A 25,247-nucleotide genomic window follows, 5' to 3' on the forward strand; every position below is an offset into this window, starting at 1 on the left:
ATTCGTTTAACCCAACTTTTTTAGAATTTTTCCTGCATATGCAGAAGTTACACATAATCCAAAGCAGTGCCTACTTTTATACTAAATCACTCTTTCAGTAAGAAGACTTCGCCTCTTCGTCTTTTAAGGGCAAACCTTTTCTCTAACGACTTAAGATCTGGCCTTTCCTAGTGATGACTCGAGGCCTGCACTTTTGCTTGTCGTATGCCGTAAGAGTGCAGCTTATTCTACTCCGGCTCAACCAACTTGCTCGGCATTCAGAGTCACTCTTTCTTAAGAGTACTATCTCTCGAAATATTCATTACACAAGGAATCTACACCAGTTCGCGATGACCATGTTTAGGTATCATCTTTTTCTGTGCTTTTGTTTCTTAATTGTTCATCACATATTCACATATTGATCCAAATGATAGGCTTAAAATTAAAGACGAACTACTATTTCGCGGAATTTACCCTGCACTTATCTTAAAGCACCTCTTCTTTTGTTCTGTCGGAGAGGAGCAAAGAGCTGAAGATTACGATTCCTCAAGCCTCGAAATCGTACGCTGAGTTGAAGTGCTTCTAACAATGCGGGGCAGCCAGCTCTTGACGAAAATAGATCGGATACAATATAAGCCAAAGTTGCGGTAAGGCGGACCTGCAGCGTTTCGATTTCGGTTAGGCGGCAGCAGTTTGCGTAGCTGGGAAGTCGGAACAAGTCTTGCCAGTTCAGGTTCCGGAGAGCGAAACACAAAAAACGCCTCTGGATGGCCTCGATACGCTTCAAGCCATTTTTGTAGAAGTGGCACCGAACAGCCGAGGCTATAGGAGGGACGATCGAACCAAGCTGCAGTAAAGACTCTTGAGACAATAAATATCCTTAGAGTCTTTAATCATGTGGAATAGCAAACACAGTCATCTGGAAGCTTTATCAGCGATGTACTTTGAGTGCATCTTGAAATCCAGCCGTTTGTCCAGGATCATACCAAGGTCTTTCACATACTCAACTCGTGTAACTGCCTCATGTCCATGAAAATAGCGGGAGTCGCTTGCGTGAAAACGAAACTACCGTGCATTTGTTGCGATTTAAGAGAAGGCAATTGACATCACACCATGTGGTGAAGATGTTAAACTGGCTCTGCAATACGTTGACATCCGAGATTCAACAGTACGTCGTTAAAGTAGATCAGGAATATTTTAGGTCCTAGGTGGCTCCCTTGAGGTACTCCAGAAGAGGCAGGGAATTAATTGGAAAATGATTCACCTGTTTGTACAATAAATTTTCCGTCCTACCAGTTAGCTATCTAGTTTGGCTATGGCTATTTTGTGGTTTACCTTGTCGAAAGTCGCCGACTGGTCGATGTAGATGACGTCGGTTTGAGATCCTCTGGCAAAGCTGTCTTGCACGGAAGACATGAACTTCAATAGGTTTGTTATCAAAGAACGCTAAAGCAGGAATCCATGTTGTTCGTTAGAGAAATGAAATTTGCAATACGCGAAAAATGGATCTAATATAACCAGCTCAAACAGTTTGCCAAACGCTCATATGGCAGAAATACCGCGATAATTGTTAACATTCTTTCTGGCACTTTTTTTGTAGACCGGAAACATGTAAACCTCTTTCCAAATGGAAGAGAACGTGGATTTGGATTCCTAAGCGGTGCCTGGAAGCTTGGTTTTTTAAGGGAGTCGTGAGAGAGCTTTTTTCTTGAGTACTTGTCATTTGTCACAACTTTTTCGTGACCCAGGAAGCATGTAGGTCAATGGCTACTAAGCGTTTTGGTACGTGACGATCGATGATGTAGTTGATGATATGGGAGAACTTCATGGCAGCAGCATTTGGATCGGAAGCTTCGAGTTCAGAATCCCCCAGTCGATGTCATCAAATGTTTGTGAGATAGCGACAATATCGGCGTTCTTGAAATCAAGAAAAAAAAGATGCCGGCTTCTTGATAGGACAACTTCAGAAATTCCAAGCGAAAACAGCAGTGCTGGGTGTTGAGGAACAAGCTTAACCAGAAACACAGAAGTTAGATCAATCGTAGCTAATCGGGATCCGTCGTTAACAAAACAGAGATCCAGCATGCGACCATTCTCATTTTCAACGCTGTTAGTTTGGCGGAGAGTTGCTGTGCTGAGTGAGTCGAGAATCAAACTGGAGGGAGTAGTAAATGAAGATCTCGCTGGATCAGCAAACAAAAACCCGCACTGGGAGGAACACCATTGGAGTCCGGGCCAATAATGAGAATGTCGTCCTCAGGAGTAGTAAGGGAACACGATCGGGAAAAGCCACGGGAAACGACTCTGCGAAGGTCGCGTTTTGGCACGATCAGGGGGTAGGTATAAAACCCTGACGAAGAACTTTCGAGTACCCAGATACGGATCCACACTAATTCCTGATCGTTCCATGATTCGTCGCCGATTGGAGTGGCTGAAAGACCGGATCGGATGGCAATCAGATCTCCGCCACCGATGGATTTAGTACTGTTGTGAGGACCTCGGTCTCTCCTAAACACTGTGTTGTAGGAGCTGAAAACCTGAATAGTAAGAGTTCTGTCGTTCAGTCAGGTTTCGGTGAAAGCCACAATATCGTAGCTGGAGCATGAGGTGGCTAGCAGATACTCGTTGACACAGGAGCTGATACCGCCGACATTTTGGTTATAGAGATTTACTTGATCTCGTGACCCAGAAGACACACTAGATCGTCGTTCACTGGAATGGAAATATCCATCAAGTAGAGGAAGGTCGATGAAAGTTGAATACTTGCCAGTTAGTGCAGGCTGAAGAACATCAACGCCGCAATCGAACTCAGGACGGCTGATTCGCGCAAAGCAATGTCGACACAAAAGCTGTTGGAAGGTTCGGACGACGAGAAACTCGAGAGTCTTATGCGGTTGCTTGAAGTCGAGGCCATAAAAGACACGTTGTCCATTCTCGGTGAATCATCAGTAGGGGTGATCACTGAATTGGCGAGGTGTACAACAGCTGAGAGTCTCCGTGAATGACGCAACTGGTGGGAAAGTGACAGAAGGTGTCAAAGGGTTTTTTGAACCAAAATCCTCGAATTCTCGGAATAATATTCCAGCAGGTCAAGTCTTTGGGGAAGTCTTTCAACTTAGGATCGATCTTAACTTTGAAAGATTATTATCTGAGTGTAGAAACATCAACATCTTTTCGGACCTGGGCATGAACTTTAGCTGATTCACATTGGAGACATTCCATTACGAGCTCTTTGATATCCTTTACCGTAGCACTATTTTGCAATCGGGCCAGATAGATCCAAAACTTTCATTTGTGAGGAGCAACCGTAATTCTAGTTCAAACGGTGGTTTTCCTTCTGGTACCAACACAGTTGGGTTTTCAACTCGGCGCCTCTTGTTCGAGGGAGTGGTTGGCCTAGGTCAAGCGGCAGAGATGCGAGGAGAAGGGTTGATGTAAGGGCAGCAATTTCAGACTTCATAATAGCTACTAACGAGGCCTGGCTCTTCCGCATGTCCGCGATAAGAGTTTCGTAACTGTCCAGAGATCGACGCAACATTCGTCGCAAACCTAGATCAAATTACTGTTGTCAAACTTTCGAGTTGAGGTGCGACGAAAACAACCCCGCACATTTTAAGTAAAACGCCAAGCTGCAGAGGTCCTGACAAAGAATGCTGTCGGAATCACTCGTAGGTTTGGTGCATTTGTCGCAGGCCATATCGCTTGATGACGTTTTCGTCAAAATTGACAAATCGAACTGATTTGCATTGCCCCAAAAAAAAAAATCGTATTGCACTGAATTGATTTTGTCCTCACATTAGGCTTCAGTGACACCCGGACCTTCTCGGCTGCAAAACGACGGTTACAACGATTGCAATTGATGAGCTAGTGATTTCCAAAAAGCTGGGCACCTCGAGTTACTCGTGAGGTTTACACCTGTGCTGGTTTCGTACAGCTGGCCGAAATGTGACCAGACGCTCCACACCGTCTAAAATTGTCACATCTGTCGAAACTACGATACTCGAAAACACAAAGGCCAAAGGTAAGGCTCGCGTTGGTGAGTAGGATACTCCTCCACTGGGGAGTATCTGAGAAGTGCGCTTCTCAATGACCGAAGCCATCTGTGTCGGTGTAGGATAACGTCTTCATAGGGAATAATCCAAGTGGTTACATAGAGTCCCACGCGTGTGTCGCTGCTTCCGACCGACACACAGTGGGCAAAATGTTTCGAGCCTCGAATCCTGGTAATAACTAGTCAGACCTCGAGTCGTTAGAGAAGAGGTAAGGCCTTGAATATTCAAGAGTGTTTATGGTGAGGGGTTTTATCTCAAGTTTCAAGAGAAGATATCAGGCTTTGTGTCAACAGGAAGAAGGGTATGCGTGTTTACCTAGAGTCGCTAGGAGGATAAGTCGTTATAGGAAAGATCAAGCCTTGAGTCGCCAAGACCTCACGTCAAAACGAGGAGATGTCGGTTCTCTAGGCGTTAGAGAAGAGTTCGGGCTTCAAGTCGTAATAAAGAGAGGAATTGCTGAAAGTGATCTCGCCTATGAGTTTGTGTGAGTATGATCTAGTGCAGGTACCTTCCACCATTATAAGACAGTTTTAATCAGTTCAAGGGGCTCAAGAGCTCAACTTCTCGAGTTATTTTTGTGGTAGTTGACTTTTAAGGTAACCAGCTTATTAACTAAGCGAACCTGGACTGGATACCCTATTTTTTTCTGTAAGTGGTGAATATTACTGAGCGCAACTCCAGGATGATATCAAAAGCCCAAAGCTCCCCCAGATCGGGTAGTAAAGGATCACCTGTCACCTGTCTCAAAACTTTCACTTATGAACTTTTCTCAGTCCTAACGATCATCGCGTCGTTCCTCTCGGGATTTGATTAGACTGGTGCTAACGGTGTCATATCGATATCGTATTAATTTTAAATGTCAAAGCGATTTCACATTGTTGAAAGCTTCTGAAAGTTATATCAAAAGTTGGCACTCACGACGCTATATTGTGAGAGAGAGCGTCGCGTTCAGTGTCCTCGTGTAGGGTTGTATATGGTAGTAGCGTGGGAGCTCACTTATACAAGATCCCCATTTTAACCTCAAAGATGATATCAAGGATCAACTCTGTTTCTCATTAGCTCCTACTATGTTAGTTATTTTCAATCTTTTATAAACGTTTCATGTTGCTTGAAGGTGCTATCATTTTCCTTGATTGTTCCAAAAAGCAATTTTTTCTGAGGAGGCCATCTACCCCAAACAAGCCACTTTATTATTTATCTAGTGTATGTGCAAATATTTTTTTTACAAGTTTTTACCAAAACAATAAAAACTACGTTCATGACTTCACTAACAACCTTTTAATAATTTCAAATTTCAGGGAAACGGTGCCTACAACGTGACGCTGATCATTGCCAATCTGCAGCTGGAAGACCTTTCGAGAACCTACCGCCTGAAGGCCTTCAACCAGGTCGGCGATCAGGACTATACCATTCTGTTGAGCTCTCTGGAAGCGGAAGTGGACGAATCGAGCGGTGTGGGAATCGGTGGCATCATCGGGATCGTTCTGGCCGCCCTAATTGTGCTGGCAGCCGTTGCGCTGATAATCGTTGCCCGCGCCACCGGCAGATGGTGCTTCCGAGGTAAGTCAAAAGTTTTTGGTTTTGATTTAGACTAATCTGTTATTTATTCCAAAAGAGAATCCATCTCTTTTGTACATAGCTGTTATTAACTTTAGAAAGTTATTGATTTAATTTTCAAACAACTACTTACTAAATGGGGTTTAATTTTTGATTTACAAACTTCTCAACGTATATCATAATATTCAAAATTTATAATTTCCGTTGAATTCGATTTATTTGAACAAACATTGGCTTTTCTTCCGATCATCCAATTCAATAACCAAATCCATTTGCCAACTTTTAACTTTGATTTTTTTTAAGTGTTTGTGTGTTTTAATATCGGTTTCAATATTAACAGTATTTTTCTATTAGCAGTGCTTAAATTCCTGAAAACAATCAGCATCACTGACTTTCGGTTTTTCTCTTCCTTCTTTCTATTTTTTATCTCTTCCTTTTTGTCGAAAACCATCCCGCTCTGCTCTTTTTCAGTCAGCTTGTACTCGTAATCACGCAAATAAACTTGTAAACCAGTAACACAGGGAATCAAAGCAAAACAAAAACAACACGCTGCGAAATTACCAGCCGCGCGAACAATCTCTAACATTGCATTGAAGTGCAGTTGCTTTCTAGGACATTTTTCCATTCAAGAAGCTTTTTTAACATACCACAAAACATTAAAATAATTTGAATATCTATAAACCGAAATCAGTATCCGTCCAGTGAGTTTGTGCGAGTGAAATAGAAACATGATTTTCCGAAATAAAAGAGAATGCTCAATCTATGCTTAGCAAAAATAGCTAATGATTAGGCAAATCAAATGCTTGTTTGCGTTGTCATAAATGTTGGTCTTAATATATTTTATGTTCGCTTTAAGCCGTCGAAGTTTTCATTAGCCGTTACTTGCACCATGATATTACATTATGTTTAATAATAAGGAAAAGTGTAAATATTTAAGGCGGAGTATTCATCAGTTAAGTTGCAAAAAAAAAATTCAGCAAAATACAGAAGATTAATTTGAAACCTGTGACCCATCAAAGTTAATTAAATTCTACAACTTTAAAAAATGGAAACAAATATTTTAAAACCTGATTTTACGAAAAAATCCGAATTCGAAATATTTATTTCTTAAAAACACTAGATTTTATTACGATAAAATAAGTTAAATTTCGATTTTAATATAATCTAGATCCAAAGTGATACCTATTTAGTAGTAATTTTCAAGATTTCTATTCAACGCATAAGAATCTCAATTTTATTGTTTTAAATTATCTTCGAAACAATTTATTAAAAAACATTTTTGTTTTCTTCTCATTAAAATATGCAAGTTATACTTGGGTGGTTTAACCCTGGAAATGAGCACTGAAAAAGAAAAGAGCCGAATATTTCAAATCAAAGTTAGTTGAAAAATAAAAATATATTATTAAATTGAAGAGGACGGATGCACGCTTAAAAATTAACTCACACTTCACAAAAATTTTTCGAAGGATCTGTATTTATTTTAAATTTTATGCTTAGCAACAATCATCGTTAAGTAGCTTTAGCGTAAGGGTTTAAGACAGGATAGCATTAAAGTGATAAGAACCTAATAAATCGATATGTACAACTAAAGTGAGAGCTTCTAGACGAGTAGGAAACCATTGTGTTCAATAAAGAGCATAAGTGAAAAGGTATCGGAGATGATGAGTTTTTTTTAATGAATGGGAAGTCTCTTCCATCTGAGACATAAATATAACCTGTGCGTTATCAATGATTCATAGTCGGCATCAATAGTGAGCACCACCTTTTCGTTCCCAGCTCATTTAAAAAATCTGGCAGTGAGTGGTTTTTAAATAAGCAATATTAAATTGTCAAGTTTATTTCGCCTTGGGATGCTTTGGGTAAATAAAATCAATCCACTGTGCTTTTCTAGAAAAAAAAAACGATTGGCTTTTTGCACCATTAAAAATACTAAATTCAAAACTCACCTAACCAGAGTATAAGCAACTGAGTGGATCAGAAGCCTGCAAAGCAAAAACAAACAAATTGAAAATCTAGGTTAACGGAAGAAGGTAACTCGCGCACCTCTATTCTAACAACATCGAGATCCGGCCAAGTGACCGTCGACCGATTGACCAACATCCGACCAGTTGGAGTTGGCCGGAATGAATGGTGCGAAATCGGACCGGGCATCTAACATAATCGAGAATAGAACTTCAATTAACTCCCGCATATTAACCGGCAAACAGTGTGGCCAGAAAACTCTCACTTCCAAAGGTTTGTACAATAAATCAAACATCTCCCTCTACTTTCTGCAGAACTTAAGACTGTTCTATTAATTGGCAATTCGGCACTAGAAAATTTTCCAAACATTTGCAATATTCAATTGATTAAAACTTCATAATTTGAGTAAATTGTATCGTACTGTACCAAACACTTATCTCAAACCGCAACCTTCAACATGTCATCATCATCACTTATTGTGAATACATTTACAATTTTGCGAAAAATACCATAAATTCCATGATTTGTAATTTATTATGAATAGCAAGCACATTCATCAAATTCATTTTTCATGAAACTTTCCAACGTCAGATGATTTAAAACTTCACTAAATTTCCAAAATATATAGCGTAGTTCTGAAAAAAAAATTTCCCCTCTCGCGTTCCATCCTGGAGAACTTTTAAACGCGTGAATCAATCCTGACAAAACTTTCACCACTGGATGAACTGACTTCACAGATCAAAGTGCTGTCATTATTTTGTTAGTAAGACAACTAGAGGCACTGCAGCAAATATAATAAAACGGTCCAAAACTAAGTGGTACAAGGTTTATTACACGTTTTTAATATTTTGTGAGTTTATTTTCTCGAGCCGAACTCAAAATTTTGTTACGGTTGGATGTCAATTTGTTGGTGTAAGAAATGTATTAAAGCGCATAAACAGTGTTTAGGTTTATTCTTATCAGAAATTGAATTTCATCAAAATAAAGATAACTGGTGACTTCGAGAGCAGAAATTTCCCAAACTACCACACAAAACTAATTCTCCGGACGAATAAAGAAAACGCGTGTGTTGAACCGAAGTAGAATTCATTATTATTCTTTAACATAGAAAAACCCAACACTGAAAATCTTGGTTGACTGGTTATTAGACTGCCCCAAGTTTGTATGGGAAATTCAAAATCTATGAAATGTTATACGCTGCAGGCTAAAATTGATCCTAGGCCTAGTACAAGATCTCATGCCAAATTTGGGCCAGATCGGATCACGGGAAGGGGTCGCTCAAGGAGCCTGGAGTTTGTATGGGATTTGGAGACATTTTGTTCGGGAGAAACATGAAAAACCAGTTTTTCATCAATAACTTTGGTTCCCGTCGGCCGACCTTGTTCAAAAACGGGTTTTCTTTAAGCCTAAACTATGATAAATATTTCATCCCAAGACTGCATAAGAGTTAAAATAAAAAAGTTATTAGGCTTCAAAAATGAGCTAACTTTTTAAAGGATGATATTCATCACTGTTAATGACTACGGGTGGTCGAACATATTGACGCCTCATTAGCAGTGATGAATACCACAGTTAAAAAAGTTAGAATATTTTTGAAGCCTAATAACTTCTTTACGTTAACTCTTATCGATATGCAGTCTTCGGATAAAATATTGGTCATAGTTTAGGCTTTAAGAAAAACCATTTTTGAAAGAAATCGGCCGACGGGAACCAAAGTCTTTGATGAAAAACTGGTTTTTCTTGCTTCTCCCGACCAAAATGTCTCAAAATTCCAATCAAATTTCAGGCTCGTTGAGCGACCCCTTCCTGTGATCCGATCTGGCCCAAATTTGGCATGAGATCTTTTACTAGGCCTAGGATCAATTTTAGCCTGCAGCGCATAACTTTTTCAAAAGTCGGGTCATTTGGGGCACTAGTTATGTGGGATTAAAGTAACTTTTCTATCAGCATCGTATTGTGTCAACCTTACATTACGCTCAATCAATATCATTTGAAAGATCTTTCAAAAATACACTTGTTTAACCATAAAACAACACAACTCTATCCTCATTAGCTGAGAGAATTTATTTGATTTGAAATTCGTTTACTTTAAACCTAGCATAATCCAATCGCCTCAATGCCAAACCAAATATTTGACACGTTAATTTCGATATTTTCTTAATAAATCATGATGTGCGCTCACAAAAATTTCCACCCATAAATGTGTGTTTCGAATTTTCTCGGCTCATGATGAGAGAATAGAGTTTTTCTATGGTCAAATTTTTAAGTGTTTAGAAAGATTTATCAAATGGTATTATTTTGGTGATTCTTATTTTCTGATGAGAATACATCTCAAAAAAATTTCTTTCACTGAATATTAAGCGAACATCCTGATATGCTGAGATGAAGTGCTTTTAGTTAAATTAAAAAAAAAAAATGATGAAAATTTATAAACACAATGAATAAGACATATTTTCTTCTTAACACATTAAGGACCGCGAAGAAATATAAGCTCAAAAGCCCCAGAATTTGGAATCTTCTATCTCTGAAACAACTGGATCAAATTCTTCAAATTTGGTATCTTGAGAAATCGAAATTGTTGTATACAATTATGTAGAATGAACTGTCTGTATAAAATATATCGCATTTAAGTTATGCTTCTCACTGAAGTGCACTTGCGTATAGCGAAAAAACTTGATAACTCATAGTTGGTCCAAATGTGTTCGAAGTTTAAGAGGGCATAAAATATTCTTCTCACAATATTTATCAACAGAAAAAAAAATCATTCGTAATGAATCATGGATATTCCAGACATTTCAAATGTTTTTATTTTTTCTTATTTGCATTGAGCTCATTTTATCAACATTTTGTATGCTAGCCTATTTTTTCGGGTAAGTTGGGCCAATAAACTCCTCTAACAAGAAGCTCCGGCCAAAATCAATGGTAGATTCGATTTTCCGAGAAAACATCACACATAAATGGTATTTTTATGTGGAATGTTTTCAGCTCCAACAGTTTCGGACTTTTGAAATTATTGGTTCAAACTGACCAAATTTTCCAAATTCAAAATGCTCAGTTTTAATAAGAATGAAAGTGGGCATTTTTATGGAAATATTTTTTAGGTTTCCGTAAAAAGCAAAAGCGCATAATCTTTACAAAAAAAAGCCAGAACTGTTCGAAAAAAAAAAGATATTTCTCTGAATTACTAATGACTTTTTAACCAGCAGATAAAAAACAGAGTGTTCTTCGATATGTTGGATAGCTAAGACTTCAATGAAAGTGGGTCTTGGGGTGGAAGCTTGTTTTCCAGATGTTCGAAAATAGTGAAAATTGTTTTTTTTTATCATTTTACGCTTTAAACTGAAGCGGCATTAAACTTTTTCTGGCATTAATTAACAACATCATCGAGCACCAATTTTCCCTTCATATCAAATTGTTATATTAAATGAATATAAGATAAGTTATTTAAATGCAAGGCAGATTCATGATCGGTGTAGCGTCTAGTTTCTGGAAAGCATAATAATGACATTTTTTTGTAATTTACATAAAAAGGATTAGCTTGAAACCTTTCTTAAAACTCGGTCCGCTGAGAGACGTTCACAGCAAAAATAAAGACGGATAATTATACATTTAAAGCTACGCAAATTATTGAACCCTCGCTAAATACACAAATTCAAGTATTGATTCCATTTTTCGTGGGTTGTAAAACCACAATCAATGGAAATATTCACTCGATGTACTTTTACATCGGCCAATGTATGATGCTGATTACATGCTTTCTTTTTTAGATTTAATGTAATTTAAAATAAAATCTGAATGAGTTTTACCTTTCCTTTTTTATTCACTTCTTTTTAATGTTACAATTTTGCAAACGTTTTAAGACGAACTCATTTACTAAGGATATCTGATACAGTCCCACAAGATCTCAGGATCAACTCACTTAACCATCTTAACGGAAGTCTTTTAATCCTTTCTTTCCCCCTCCTCATTGACCTAATTGAAAAAATGTATTTGGACGAATGTAGTATCGACAGATCTCTTCCATAATAATTAGTCTTAGAAAATTCAGATATGAATGATTTATAGCTAAATCAACCAATGCTTGTTTGTTGTCCTCCAATTTAGCAGCACAAAAATAGTGGTAGCTTAGCGATCATTTTCAGATTTTATCCTCAATATTTCTGTCTACTTAACCTCATGAGAGTTTTTAAACCTTACTTTTTCCTTTTTCAAACTTCTTATACATATTTGTGTTCGATCTTTACCCGTTTTGGCCAATTTTACACCTGGGCAGTCAAGCTATACAGTTTTGTGAACCATATTATTTTTTAAAAGTGCTTGCGTGGAAGTTTATGTGGGAGTTTTATCTATAAAATTTTCCAAATAATTAGAACACAGCAGATCAATGGAGGCTTCATGTTCCAGCTTTCTAAAAATCTGTTTCAAGAGTTGTCCTATTCCAATTAAACGACTGTTGCGGCGAATTTTCATTCTAGCAAAATTTCTCATCAGGGAATTGAAAACCAAAATGATGAGATTACACAGTACATGTAACGTATTAAAAGTGAATATGCAGACCATTGCCTTATTATCTAATCTTCCGAGTTTTGCATTTTTAACGTTTGAAATATCCTTAAAACAAACATCTTCATTGAAGGCAGCAGTTTTCGCTCCTCCTAAGCCGGTTAAAATTTTCCAACGAGTATTCGTATGTGTCTGATGGCGTTGGGGCTACATAAGGCAAAGATATCCTGTCACCGTTACAAAAGGTTCTTGTCATTCACTGACCGGAAACTTCGTTACTGATTCCATGATGGCGCCCTGCTGAAAATATAAGAACAAATACAAGACAGTACCTGATGATCTGTTGGTGGATTTCATTCTGAACAAACCGAGGTAGAGTTGATTCCTAATGAAAGAAACCCTTCGAACAGCCGGAGAACTGAACCATTTGTTAGTAACGGGACCGGATTTTGTGACGAACTTTAGATCCTTTTTTTCCAAACAGATTTGAAAGGATTTTGCACTGTTTCCTTGATTTAACCGGGCATCCACACGAATTCTAGCAAATTTTCACGGTATGGGAGATATTAATAAAACAGTGGCGCCACAAAGTGCTTCATAAAAGAGTTTCGAGAATTTGGGAAGCTGTTAGGAACAGGCATATAATTAAAAGGGAATTAGCTCCTAATGTTATTTTTTTTAATAATTATAGGGCAGAATTTTGTCATGAGAAGGTACTTGCAAGACACGCCGACGGAAATACATTTGATTTTTTTTTACAAAAATATACGAAAAATGTGCAGTTCTCACATAAGAGCAAACATTTCAGAAGTGCATATATGGAAAATGAAATATAACTCTTAAATAAATCCATAAGAATCTGAATCATTTTAAATCTTCTTCCAGTACAAAAAACAACTCTAACCCTCCGTTAATTCCAGAAAAAAACCATCAAATATGTTACTTTGGTTAACAGAAAACAGGATAAAATTTTTGTCTTTTCAACCAGGTTTTTTCCTTGCGTGAATGCTTTCCAAAACAGAACTTTCGTAAATTTAGCTTACAAATATCTCCAACATTTTTATCGAATGAAAGTTTTTGTAAAAATATCATTTTTTCATTCAATAACTTTTGAAATATTTAAGGGTGTTTTCAATCGCAAAAAAAAACCCAGTTTTTGAAACTCAATTTATCGCTTAGTAAAAAGTGTGAAAAAGTGTTTCAAAACATCGAAAATCAAATGATAAACAATTTTTGTAAAATTGTATGTTTTTCTATATAAATTTTGATTTGTTTCTAGTTTCTGTGGCCAGCTGTGTATGTATGTTTGCATTGGAAAAACATAAATTTTTCACAACACATTTGAATTGTGTGTTTTTGGAAAATATGCCTTTATTACACGTTTTTATGATTTTGAGCGTATATGTTCTATTGCCGCGCACAGAATTCTTATATATTCAAGCAAATAATCTGATATGCTTAAATGGAGGGCATTAAGTTAAAAAATAAATAAGAAAATAATCAAAACTGAAAAAAAAAATAGTTATGAGGATAAAAAAGACAAACTTTCTTCATAAAAGTAAACAAGAGGGCATGTTTCATTTCTTCCGCAATATTTATCAGCTGGAACAAAATCATTTGAAATGAGTCATGGATGTTCGAATTATTTTAAATGCCTTTTTTGTAAAAATTTTGAATGCTTTTTTTTCGGGCAAGTTAGGCCAATTAACACCTTATACAGGAAGTCCCGGCCGAAATCCACGGCAGATCCGGATTTCTCCGAATATTTCATACAAGAATGTTTTTTATGTGGAATGTTTTCAGTGCGACCAGTTTCGAATTTTTAACGTTTTTGGTTCGATTTGGCCAAATTTTCCAAATTCGGACCAAAAACTTAAAAAATTGAAGCTATTTGACCCGGAATAACCTATAGCTCAGTTATATAAAAAATGAATGTGAGGAAATTTAGTGGAAGATAGAGGATGTACTTTGCGCAAAAATTTTACTAAAAGAATGCCAAAACAGTACGATAAATTAAAAAAAAAACCTCTTTTACTGAAAAGCTAATGACTGTTTAATCAGAAATATGACAAATTTGGTAAGCCGAAACCCAGGAACAAACTCAACAAAATTCAAGAAGAAAACGTGAAAACTTTTTTTTTCATCGAAACACATCAACAGATTTAAAACATCATTTTAGACCTTAGAAATCCGTGCAATGTGATTTTGATAAAATTTAACTAAAGCCTTTGCATTCGAAAATAAGAAATTAAGATTTAATCATGAGTTCTTGTTTGATTTTGTAAATAGATTGAAAAAACTCCGGAAAAAACTGGGCATTTTCCTATGAATTCGGTAACCGGGCCAAACCGGACCTTTGCCAAAATTTAAATTAAATATCCGGGCAATTATGGGTTAATGCGGGAAATCTGGCTAGCTTTTGTTTTAAAGCTAAGATTCCTATTAAGTAAGAGTTTCAGTAAGGATGAGAATGGGTCTTGGGATGTCCAGATGTTGGAAGATAATGAAAATCTTTGAAATGAAGAGTTAATCACCGTAAATTTATTTTATGAAATTATTTTATCGGCTATATCGGTGAAATTCTATATTCTTTGAGAAAGAATATTTAAGAATTGAAAGAATATAGACGGATAGAAGATTAGAATAAGGTGAAAGCTGTTGAAAATGAGCGGAAGGGTAATTTTAATTTGAAAAACTTTCCATCACATTTCATCGTTTTGTTCCTTTCGGGCCTACTACCTTGCAGTGCTTTCGTCTATATTCATTCAATTCTTAAATATTATTTCTCAAAGAATATAAAATTTCACCCATATAGCCGATAACATATTTTCATAAGATAATGAAAATCGTAACATTTTTATCATTTTACCACGGCACCCGATAACATCTAACTGAAAATTTCAAATTTTAAACCTAAAATGAAAAATCTATTTTGGATTTGAAGAAGTTTTTTAATTTTTTCGTATTGCTTTAAGAATAGTTTTGAAGTGTGTGTTGAAGAAAATTAGTTCTTTATTTAAATTTGGCAATAATTTACAACATCATCAAACGCCAACTTCTACTTCCTATAAAATTGTAATATTAAATAAAAATTAGTAAAAGTTAGAAAAGATGTAGCGTGTACTTTCTGGGAAGCAAATCTTTGATTTTCTTCACTATGAGATGCACATATTAAAACGATTTTCTGGATTCGAATCTGTAAAAATCATTAGATATCGACAACAACTTGCTATTTTTAAACACATTGTTTCCCGAGATTTGTTGTAATATCTACAACTGGAAAGCGAATAATTTCATCATTTCATCATTCACATTTATCAAAAATGGAATTTGCTCATGCTTATGATACATACACAGCCATATCATGTCAGCATCTTGGTGAGTAGTAAAAGTACATTTACTGCTCATCATAACACGGCCGGGCCCACTGTGCAGTATTGGACGTATAGACAACTGGAACACATGGAGGAAGAAACGTGGACAACAGTACCATACGTTTCCATGATTTCAAAATGTTTGAAATGTTCACGTTGGGAGCACAGTTGCTAAAATTTACTGTGCTCCTTGATGGTGGCCCATGTGAATTAAATTGCAATTTTAAAATGACTGAAATTTTAATCATACTACATGTTTCGGATTATTGTGCACCATCATCCCTGCCTGGTCATAGACCTTGGATATAGCACCTTTACTCGTTCTTGAAAATAAATATTGGAAGAACAGAGCATAAATTGGCACCACCAAAAAATCTTTTGGAATCAACTCTTCCAAAAGATTTTGGGGAATAATTGTGAAAATACACATCCATGATCGACTCAGCATCTGAACAATTCCAATGTGTCGTCATAGATATGAATCATAACGAAGAAATTTATATCATTCAATAACTTACCGCCAACTAACCTCTAGCAGTGAAAACTTTGGTAAATATCGGAAATCTTAAACCCGGAATATGATTTATAAAACGAGCACATAAACAAACTGTTGGGTTCCAAGGTATAACATAATTGGAAGAATTCCCTTATTTTACGGCGATTTTTGACGTAACTCTTATGCGTATCTTACTTTTCACTAGCCATTTGTTATCGAATCATATCAAAAATGAGATTTTTGAAGATACCCACTATGCCTTTTTTGCTTAAAAGAACAATGTTTCTTAAAAATCAAGCTATGCTCTATCTTTCAAGATTATTCAATTACCAATCGAAAAAAAAAACTTGAAAAATTCGTCTAGAGGAACAAAATAATAGATAATTTTTCTTATGGAGTTAACTTCGACGAATTAGTTATATGTAGTAAATATAACTGGAAATTGATCCGACCATTAAGAAAAAAAAATCAAATATGTTCATTGTTATGAAATTAAATATTTCCATTTTTACATTCATAAGTTTTTTCTATCAAATGCACTTTTTGTATCTATGACTTAACTTTAGCCAATAATTTTCATCTATGTTTTCTAAAAAAAAATATGCAAAATTCATATCATTCACTCGCTAACCCTTTAAATAAAGAAAATAGAACATACAAACAACCCGTCCGCCAAAAATACAAGGATTAATTGATTCTATTCTCGATTGTGTGTTCTGCACGCCTTGTGCCGATCTCGTTGCAGGCGCCTCGCTCAACACCGACGTTGGTCCGGATTCGGAGGCTCAAATTACTCCCGGCTCGCACGACGACCTGCACGATGAAAAACTGCAGCAACAGAACCCGGCTGCCCACTACGAACAGGATGACAAAACCCAACTGCCCAACAATCCGGCTGGAGAACAAACCGAAGCGACGAAACAGCAGCCGCAGAAGAATGGAAAACACGAAAATGGGAAACAAGCGGGCGGCGAAAAGCAGAAGAACGGAAAGGCCGATAGCAAAACCAATACACCGGTGTAAATTGGTTCATTGAACAATAAGATGGAAGATTCTGGCTTAATTGAAAATTTTTAAGATCTGAGAACAAGATAGGAGGAATTATTTTCATTTTTTTTTTAAATTTCACAATTTTTGACTCGATTGTTGAAAACCTATTGAATTGGAAAAATTAAATTTCATATAGAATTTGTTTTAACTATTTCGTTTAAAAGCAAATTTTTGAACCACTTTGACCACATATTGAGGTTATGTTAAACAATAGGTTGATTTTCCTATTCTGAAACTTCACTCAAACGTTATAACGTTATGTGAATCTTCTATAGAAACATTGAATTTTTTATAATTTTTATTCAGAGATCGCTGTCAAAAAATCGCTTTCGAGGATTTAGTTTTTTTTCCAAATAATGAAGTTCTTAAACCATTAATAAACTAGAAGAGAAAGATGTATAACAAAGAAGAAGTGTACTTAAAAAGTTATTATGATCAAGCATTTGTTTGAAATTTAATCTCAATCATTCCCAACCTTTAAACCATGAAAAACAAAATCTATTTAACGAGGTTTTTCGATTTTATCCAGCCCTCGGAATAACATTTTAAAAGATTGTTACTAAATTATAATAAGTTAGGTCAAAAAAACTGTTCATCACTTGGTGAACGATCGTATTTAAAACTCAATTTCCTTACAGCTAAATTACTGTCTCGTGTATAGGCTTAAGATTTAAAAGTTATAATGCTAAATGTAACAACTCGAAAAGGAAACTTATTTAATAAAAAAAAAAGGTAGACAATCTGCACAAAGTGTCCATATTCAGGAGAGGAAACGCCCAAACAGTCCGGCGTTATCGTTATTCTTAGTTTTAGTTTACAAATCACGAGTTCAGCTAGCGAACAGAGAAGATTTTGTAGTCAGAAATGGATTAGTACTTATATTTTTAGAACACACATCTCGTTAGCAAGTAAGTCGTAGCGCTACCGTTGAAGGTAAACATTGGCAAATTCCGATCATAAAGTTAGATTAACTGCTTTCGTTTAACACAAACGACAAACGAAAAAAAAATTTAAGAAATTTTAGCCAACGATCAAACATTGTTAGGCGAACATTTAGGAAACAAGACGATCGGCAAAAACAAATCAAACAACGAGTTCGAATTAATCAGAAATAAAAAAAATATCAATCTTCTATAGTTTCAATTTTTAAATTTAGGTTTTATGGCAGGAGAGATAGGATAAGTTAAGACAAACGAAAAACTTATGTGATTTAAGTTTTTGTTCAAATAGTAGTACTCGTCGAATCCGATGCACACATGCACTACTTAAACTTACATTCTCGATAAAATAAAAACAAACAAACAATCAATTGCGTCCAAAACGATATGACATTTAGATTTTTTATAACGTTTACAATCAGCGTACGTAAATAAGCAGTTCATAAATCGAATTCAACGGAAGATCTGAAATGGAAGTGTTTTTCTTCTCTATCCCAAACTAATGTAACATTGTTCCATACGTATAAGTAACTTTTTTTTATATACATAAATTTTCCACTTTTTCTTATACCACTCAAACGACCGATGAATTTGTACATAAATAAAGCAGATTTTGAATAAATAATAAAAACAATAATTGCGTTTACTGTAGATGTATTCTATTTTGAATTATGGGTTTAGACTTTCGAACAAATTTATATCACCATGCCCCGTCTGAAAATCTCAAAATGGTTGTACCTCAACCCTCATTCAAAGAAGAAGAACAGTTTGACACTTTTAGAATGGGATTTGTGGTAACATTTTCAAAAAATAAAAATGAAAAACTATCTTTTATCTTGCAGTAATATTTTTCAATGCACGCATCTAGGAAGCTCATCGAAAGGAAAAATTACAAGATCTTTTAAAAAGTCAGTTTGAAAATTCTGATAAAAAATCTCTTCTTAGTCTCAAATGAACTGTAAAAAACTTATTTATTTAATATTTATTTGTATCTTTGTTGCAATGCACGGTCTACATGACGTTCACATTACTTATCTTTTTTGCTTACTTTCGAGTTGTCTGCTTCCAATTACCGGTAGGTTTACCATTTTAATTGCTTGCCTTTAAAAAAAACTACGATTTATAAGGTCAACTTTGCAGGACAGCAAAAAATAAATAAATTTTTTTTTTTTCAAAATCTACAACCAACTTGAATCAGACAATAACTTCAGCTTAATCGGACTTCATTTACAATTTGAGAGCTCAAAGTTGTGATGGTTTTACTTTAAAAAAAATCTCATCAAAGAAGGGCCAAAGACAATCGAGAAAATCGAAATTTTAATTTAAAGTCTAAGGACTTGAAATTACATATTTGTTTGAGTTTCATTTCTGTCACTTTTCCAGCTTAAAAATTAATAAAACGATGAGATTCGATGTCATTTCGAAAATAAATATAGACTTATAAACGACTTTCTGGGACTTCAGAACTTCAGTTATCATTTTTACGCTTATGAATGAGTAATCTCTCACTGAAAGGATATCAGAAAAATTGTCACTTCTAAGTATATTGAAAAGAAATTGAATTCCAGTTAAGTCTGGGACAAAACATGTCGTAGCAGGTGTCAACTTATTTGAAAGGGCTCATTCGATATTTTATCAGCTGAAGATCGAATTAAAGTATGATATCTTGAAAATAGTTGTCTAAATAACGACGATTTTTAATCTTAAGCATACCACACTTTCTACAGCACGTTTTTCCAAGGTCGGGCAATGTTGAACAATTTTTTTAACCTATTCGAGACGGAGGCTTCTAGTAAAAAATTAGGCAAATCTGAACAAAACCTATGTTAGTTATTTGAAATGTTAATTTTTCAACGAAACTTCAACTTTTTAAAAGAGAATTTTTGATTTTTTATTTAAATGGATTTGGCAGATAAAGTGAGTAAACTCCGGCAAAATTTGCGAAGTTTTCAACAATATCTGGGCCTCCAATCCAGATAAAACTTATCTTGAGTTCTTTATTTTATGGCAAGCCCGAATAAATCCAAGAAAATCTGGAACGATAATAAAATTCTACACTCTAGCATGATCTAAAGTGAAAGACACACGGATACACCTACAAGGTTTTTACTGAAATCTAAGTTTTTGGGGATTCAGCAACTTTTTCAACATTGCTTTTGAATATTTTTAAAGTGACGCAAGATCGTTTGAAAGATCTGATACAGATCTGATATTAATTTTAAAAGAAATACTGGTGGAATTATTTTTATAAGGCACTAGCTGATCCTAACGAACTCCGTTTCGCTTTCAACTTGGAAGATGTGATGAGCAGTTTTTATGAATGTCAATTGCAGGGAACTCTCCAGATGCATTTCCGAACAAGGACTAAAAAAATCGTATTCAAATCGGAGCAGCCAAGAAACAAAACCGCGCGTAGTTCACAAAAGTTCTGACCACAGTAGGTTCGCGACTCAGCAAACACGTGATTGCAGGGGATTTTTTTCAAGGGGAATCCGATCGCCAGAAAATCGTGAGCGAGCCGTGGCAGAAAATCTCGCGAACCACGCGATTCTGGTTCGTGAACCAAATTGGAAAACGCATTGCACACTTGATGGTCGTGTTTTCCGTTTCGTTATTTTGTCACCACATGGTTGTTGATTGCGCCAAATGCAACGCGTGGACAGATGAAATAAATCGGTTTTTCAAAGTTTTCATAACAATTTCTTGAAAATAATTTACAATGTTGTAAATTTAAACGATGTATATAATTTGTGAATTGAAGTTTGTCCTTTCTGATGTTAAACAACGTCAAATTTGGCAAATTTGTATAAAGAGTTTCGAAAGGATGCAATCTGGCCCAGTAACAGATAGAAAAAATATTGATTTTATTATCCGAAGGATAAAAAGTTCCTCCGCATCCTAAAAAGATGTATGGGGTGGGGGAAGGATCCAAATAAAAAAATACAAGTCCAATCTAGAAATGTGCTACTTCGGCATCTTAATTGTATCACCTTTGTTATTTTCAAGTTTCTTCCGAAGTTCAAATTGAGGAAGTTATATAAGTTTGGAATTTCAAATTTGACGTAATGGCAGAAAAAAGGAGACATTAACCGTGCGATGAAGTTTTGAAAGCGAGGGAAAACCATTAAGATAATTGGGAATTTCAATGTTAACTCATTGCGGACCAATTACAAGATATCTAGTTTTTTTCGCTTGACGCGTTTCCGAGCCGGACAAACCGGGAATTTTAAATAAAAACCTAGCAAAATCCGGACAATTAATGTTAAAAATGTCCTTAAATCCGAGCATTATCTGGGCAAAAAAACTTTTTTTTTCATCAGAACTTATCGACAGGTTTTGAATCGTACTTTAAGATCCAAAACACCTTTCATGATTATTTTTTCTCAAAAAATTCCGTTTTGAAGGAGTTTGTTATTTTGATTTTCCAAATAAAGTGAATATAACCGGGCAAAATTCGGGCATTTTTCAATGAAATCCAGGCAACCGGGCCGTCCCGGACTGTTTCAAAAATTTTTATTGAATGTCCAGGCAAACCCGAATAAAATCGGGAAATCGGACAACAATAAAAAAGAAACGCTATTTCTCTAATATCATTTTCAGTTTATGAGCAGATAATAATGACGAATTAAAAATAGCAGGAAAAAAAATTCAACAAGCTCAATCAAAGGAAATCCAGACTATAAACGTAGATTTAAAATCCATGAGTTTGATCAAGATCAAGTTCAAAATTAATGTTAAAGATAACTATAGTTGAAAAATTTGCATTTAAATTTTTGAAAACTGCTTTTTTACTTCTGTTTTGAAATAAAAAAGATATTTTTTTAATTCAACTGATTTTGGATGCAACGAAATATTGGTGTATTGCAATAAACTATAGCAATAGGGAGTATATGATCTCAGTTAAATTTCTATATTTCTCAGGCTTTATATTGACATAATCTTTGATTTATGAAACTCACTTATGACAAATTAGGGACTTACTTTTTAGATAAGATAGATTTGAGTTATAAGTTATTTAGAATTTTTCTTTGCTGTAGTATCGTTTGAATGATAGAAAAATATTATAGAACTGAAAGTCATCATGAAATTAATTCCAGCTGAAAATCCGAATGATGAACAAAATTTGAAAACAAATAATTTAATGTTCACGATTCAAAATTCATTTTTTTAAATTCCCTTTCTGGATTCAAAATTATACAATTGATTTGAAAAATTAGGATTGAAAATTCTTTCTCATTAATTCTTAATTTCATATTCGTGATACTTAATTTGAAACTGTACAATTTAAATTCGAATTCTGAGTTTTGAAATAAGTTCTACGAATATTTGAATCTAATTTGTGGATTAAGAATGAATTCCCAATTCAAATAGTAAAGTGTGACTTTTTCATTCAGAATTGAGTCATCAGAAGATCACAATTCCAAAATCAGGATTACCTATTCCAAAATGAATTTCAACTGAATATTTTTGAATTTGGAATAAGCAATTTTCAATCATTAATTTGTCCATTCCAAACTCTATGCAAAGAGTGAGAAAATATAAATTTTTATAGCAAAACTCGTATAAGCGGATTCAGAAATGTTAAAATAAAATCTGAAAAACAAACTCCGGACTTATTAACAGTTCGAAACATAGAGTGATGAACCCATAAAAAGAATGTTGATAGTTTTGAATCATAAATAATGAATAATTAATTTGGAGTTATTCATTTTAAAGTTGCGTTGTGAATTTTGCTGATCGAAAAATAATCTTCAGATTATAAGTAGATAAAAATGACGAAAAAATGGTAGATAAAAAAATTGCCGAAATCAATTCAAGAAGCTCAATATAAGGAACTTCAGACAATAAAAGGTGATTTCAAATCCAGTTGTAATATCAAGATCGGATTCAGAGTTAATGTTAGAGAGTATTATAATTTAAAAATAACAATGCAAATTTGTAATTTATTTTTCAACGTATCAATAATTATATCGGTTTTTATCATTGATTGAGTATTATACTCATTTTTTTTATTTAAAAAGATTTGAATTGAGAATAACATGAATTTATTGTAATATTTAAAAACTATCGTCCCGTGATTGTGGTCAAAGTCCGTTTTCGCTTTGACAAAATAAAGTACGCACTCTTATAATTCAGGTTTTTTCTCTTCTTGGCAAATTGTTTCGTCTTCCACTAATTTAAAAAGAATTAAATTCTTTGCAAAAGCCGTTGGAACTAAGGGTTTCATTATTTCTTCATCCTTTTAGGGGCATGTGAATAAGGTGGTGAAAAAGCAAGTTTGCGTAGATATTTTTATTCCTCAAGCCAAAACCCCTCAAGCCAAAACCCCTCAAGAAAGTTTTTTTTAAAGAAAAATTACATGAAAACTATTCTTTGATTATTGAATAAATTTATCAATTTTTTATGATATTCACTTTAATCCAAAATAATCATTGATACGTTTGCATGTGTTTTCTTATTGAAACTTTACATATGGAATCGTGGTTGTCTTTTCCAAATATAAAAAACAGTTATGGAATTTTACACTCAACCTCTACTACAGAAATGTAGTGATTTGGATGGAATTGTAAGGCTCTAAGATTTGGTTTGATTATTAATTCCTTAAACGGTTGTTAAAGATCATTATTAGGGCCTTCTTGTGTCCATTCTAATCCATAATTTTGTCAAAAAGCTTTGTTTAATTCAATTGACCACCCAGGAGTTGACATGGCAGAATGAATTTGATTTAATATTTAGAGTTTCGTTAATCTTAAAACGCTGTAAGTTATCAAAAAAAAATTGTTTTTTTTTAATAAACTTAAAAATAAAACAGAAATATTCCATACAATAATTGAAAGAACAGTGGAAAATGAAGAACTTCCTGCTGCTGCTTGAAGCACAATTTATTACCCGTACGCGTACCTAAAGAGACGCACAGCCTGCCTACGGAAGAAAATTGAAGAACCACGCGTTCCCTTCCAAAAAAAAAGTTCATGAACCTTTTCGCTAAATGGTTCGTGAGCCAAAATCGCGGGGAAAAATTTTCATGTATGTTACGATTTCCACGAGCGAGACAGGATTCAAAATCCAAAAGAATCGTCTGTTGGTTGGACTGCCTCGCTCGTGTTTCCTATGGTTCGCGAACCTAAGGGATTTTTTTTCACAGCCTGCTCGCGCTTTGGCGAACCTTTACGAGTAAAAATCGTATACGAGCGGGAATCGCCACTCGTGTACATGATTTTATTAGTCCTTGTTTCCGAATGCATTATTCTGCATTCATGATAACGTCAATGTCGCATAAAAAATATTTTGGACGACCCCTTATACAGACCCCGACCCAAAACTTGAATCCTTAAATAACTGGTCCCTCGGAATTTCCATGTTCGAAGTCACATCTCAATCTGGAGTATAATCATGACGATATCCCAAAAACACTGAACAATTTATATGAAGAACTTCTTTTGTTGACCTCTGGCAAAAAAGTTGAAATCGATTGCCCGTCCCTTAAAACTCCCGTGTGCAAATTTTCATCCCAATCTAGTGTATAAAAACATCAATTTAGCAAAAGCAGTGAACTCTAACTCGAAATTGGATAATAGATATCAATTATTCGTTCTTAATATCTCTTGCGTGCAAATTTTTCATCTCAATCCGATTCATAATAACATCAGTTCCACAAAAATATTGAAAAGTTAATATGGACGTTAATGAAGTTTATATGGAATAACACTAAATTTGATACCTGAAACTAACTGCCCATCTTTGAAAACGGCCAAGTTACAGTTTTAAACTCAATCCAATGTATAAAATAACGTCAATGTGTGATCCAAAACGAAATTTTTTGAGTAAGTTGAATTAAAATATAATTTGAGTAATTTGTTTTTCGTTAAGTAATTTCTGAATTTTTACCAAATTTTCCCGGATATTGCTGAGATTTTTGGTCGTTAATTTTAAATTAAATTTCCGAATTTTGCAGGTGTAAATACAAAATTTTCCGGATATGTCCAGCCCGGATACATGCTGAAAAAATTCTGGCAACCTTATATAGTTATGGCAAAATTTCACAAAAAAAAAAATAAAATGAAATGAAAAGAAAATCTGGAAAAACCAAGACCCGAAAACAATAATCAAATTTAAAAAAATATAAAAACAACCTCAATTAAAAAAAAATAAAAAGAACCAAATAATAATTTTTAAATTTTAAAAATTTTAATAGAACAAATATTAAAAAAAAAGTTTAACAAAAAAGAACAACAAGTTTTTAGATCATGACCACAAAAATGTTAAAAAAGTGCCGTAAAAACCTTATTTTTTATGAATCAACCGTCAAAGGTATCCCAGTCACATTAATATTTTG

The 25,247-nt window shown here is 34.7% G+C and overlaps 1 protein-coding gene across 3 annotated transcripts in view; it reads left to right on the forward strand.

The window, feature by feature from the left end:
• Window positions 1-25,247, forward strand: part of LOC129741950 (fasciclin-3-like) — a 324,352-nt gene that overhangs the window by 250,568 nt on the left and 48,537 nt on the right. For 2 of the 3 annotated variants that reach the window (XM_055733778.1, XM_055733779.1), the window contains exon 7: window positions 5,330-5,591. In XM_055733778.1, coding sequence (XP_055589753.1) covers window positions 5,330-5,591 — 262 coding nt within the window. Of the gene's footprint in view, window positions 1-5,329; window positions 5,592-16,668; window positions 18,549-25,247 lie in introns of those variants that run through there. The other variant, XM_055733780.1, reaches the window with a different exon arrangement.

This window comes from Uranotaenia lowii, chromosome 2 (genome assembly GCF_029784155.1).
Source record: "Uranotaenia lowii strain MFRU-FL chromosome 2, ASM2978415v1, whole genome shotgun sequence".
Taxonomy (NCBI): domain Eukaryota; kingdom Metazoa; phylum Arthropoda; class Insecta; order Diptera; family Culicidae; genus Uranotaenia; species Uranotaenia lowii.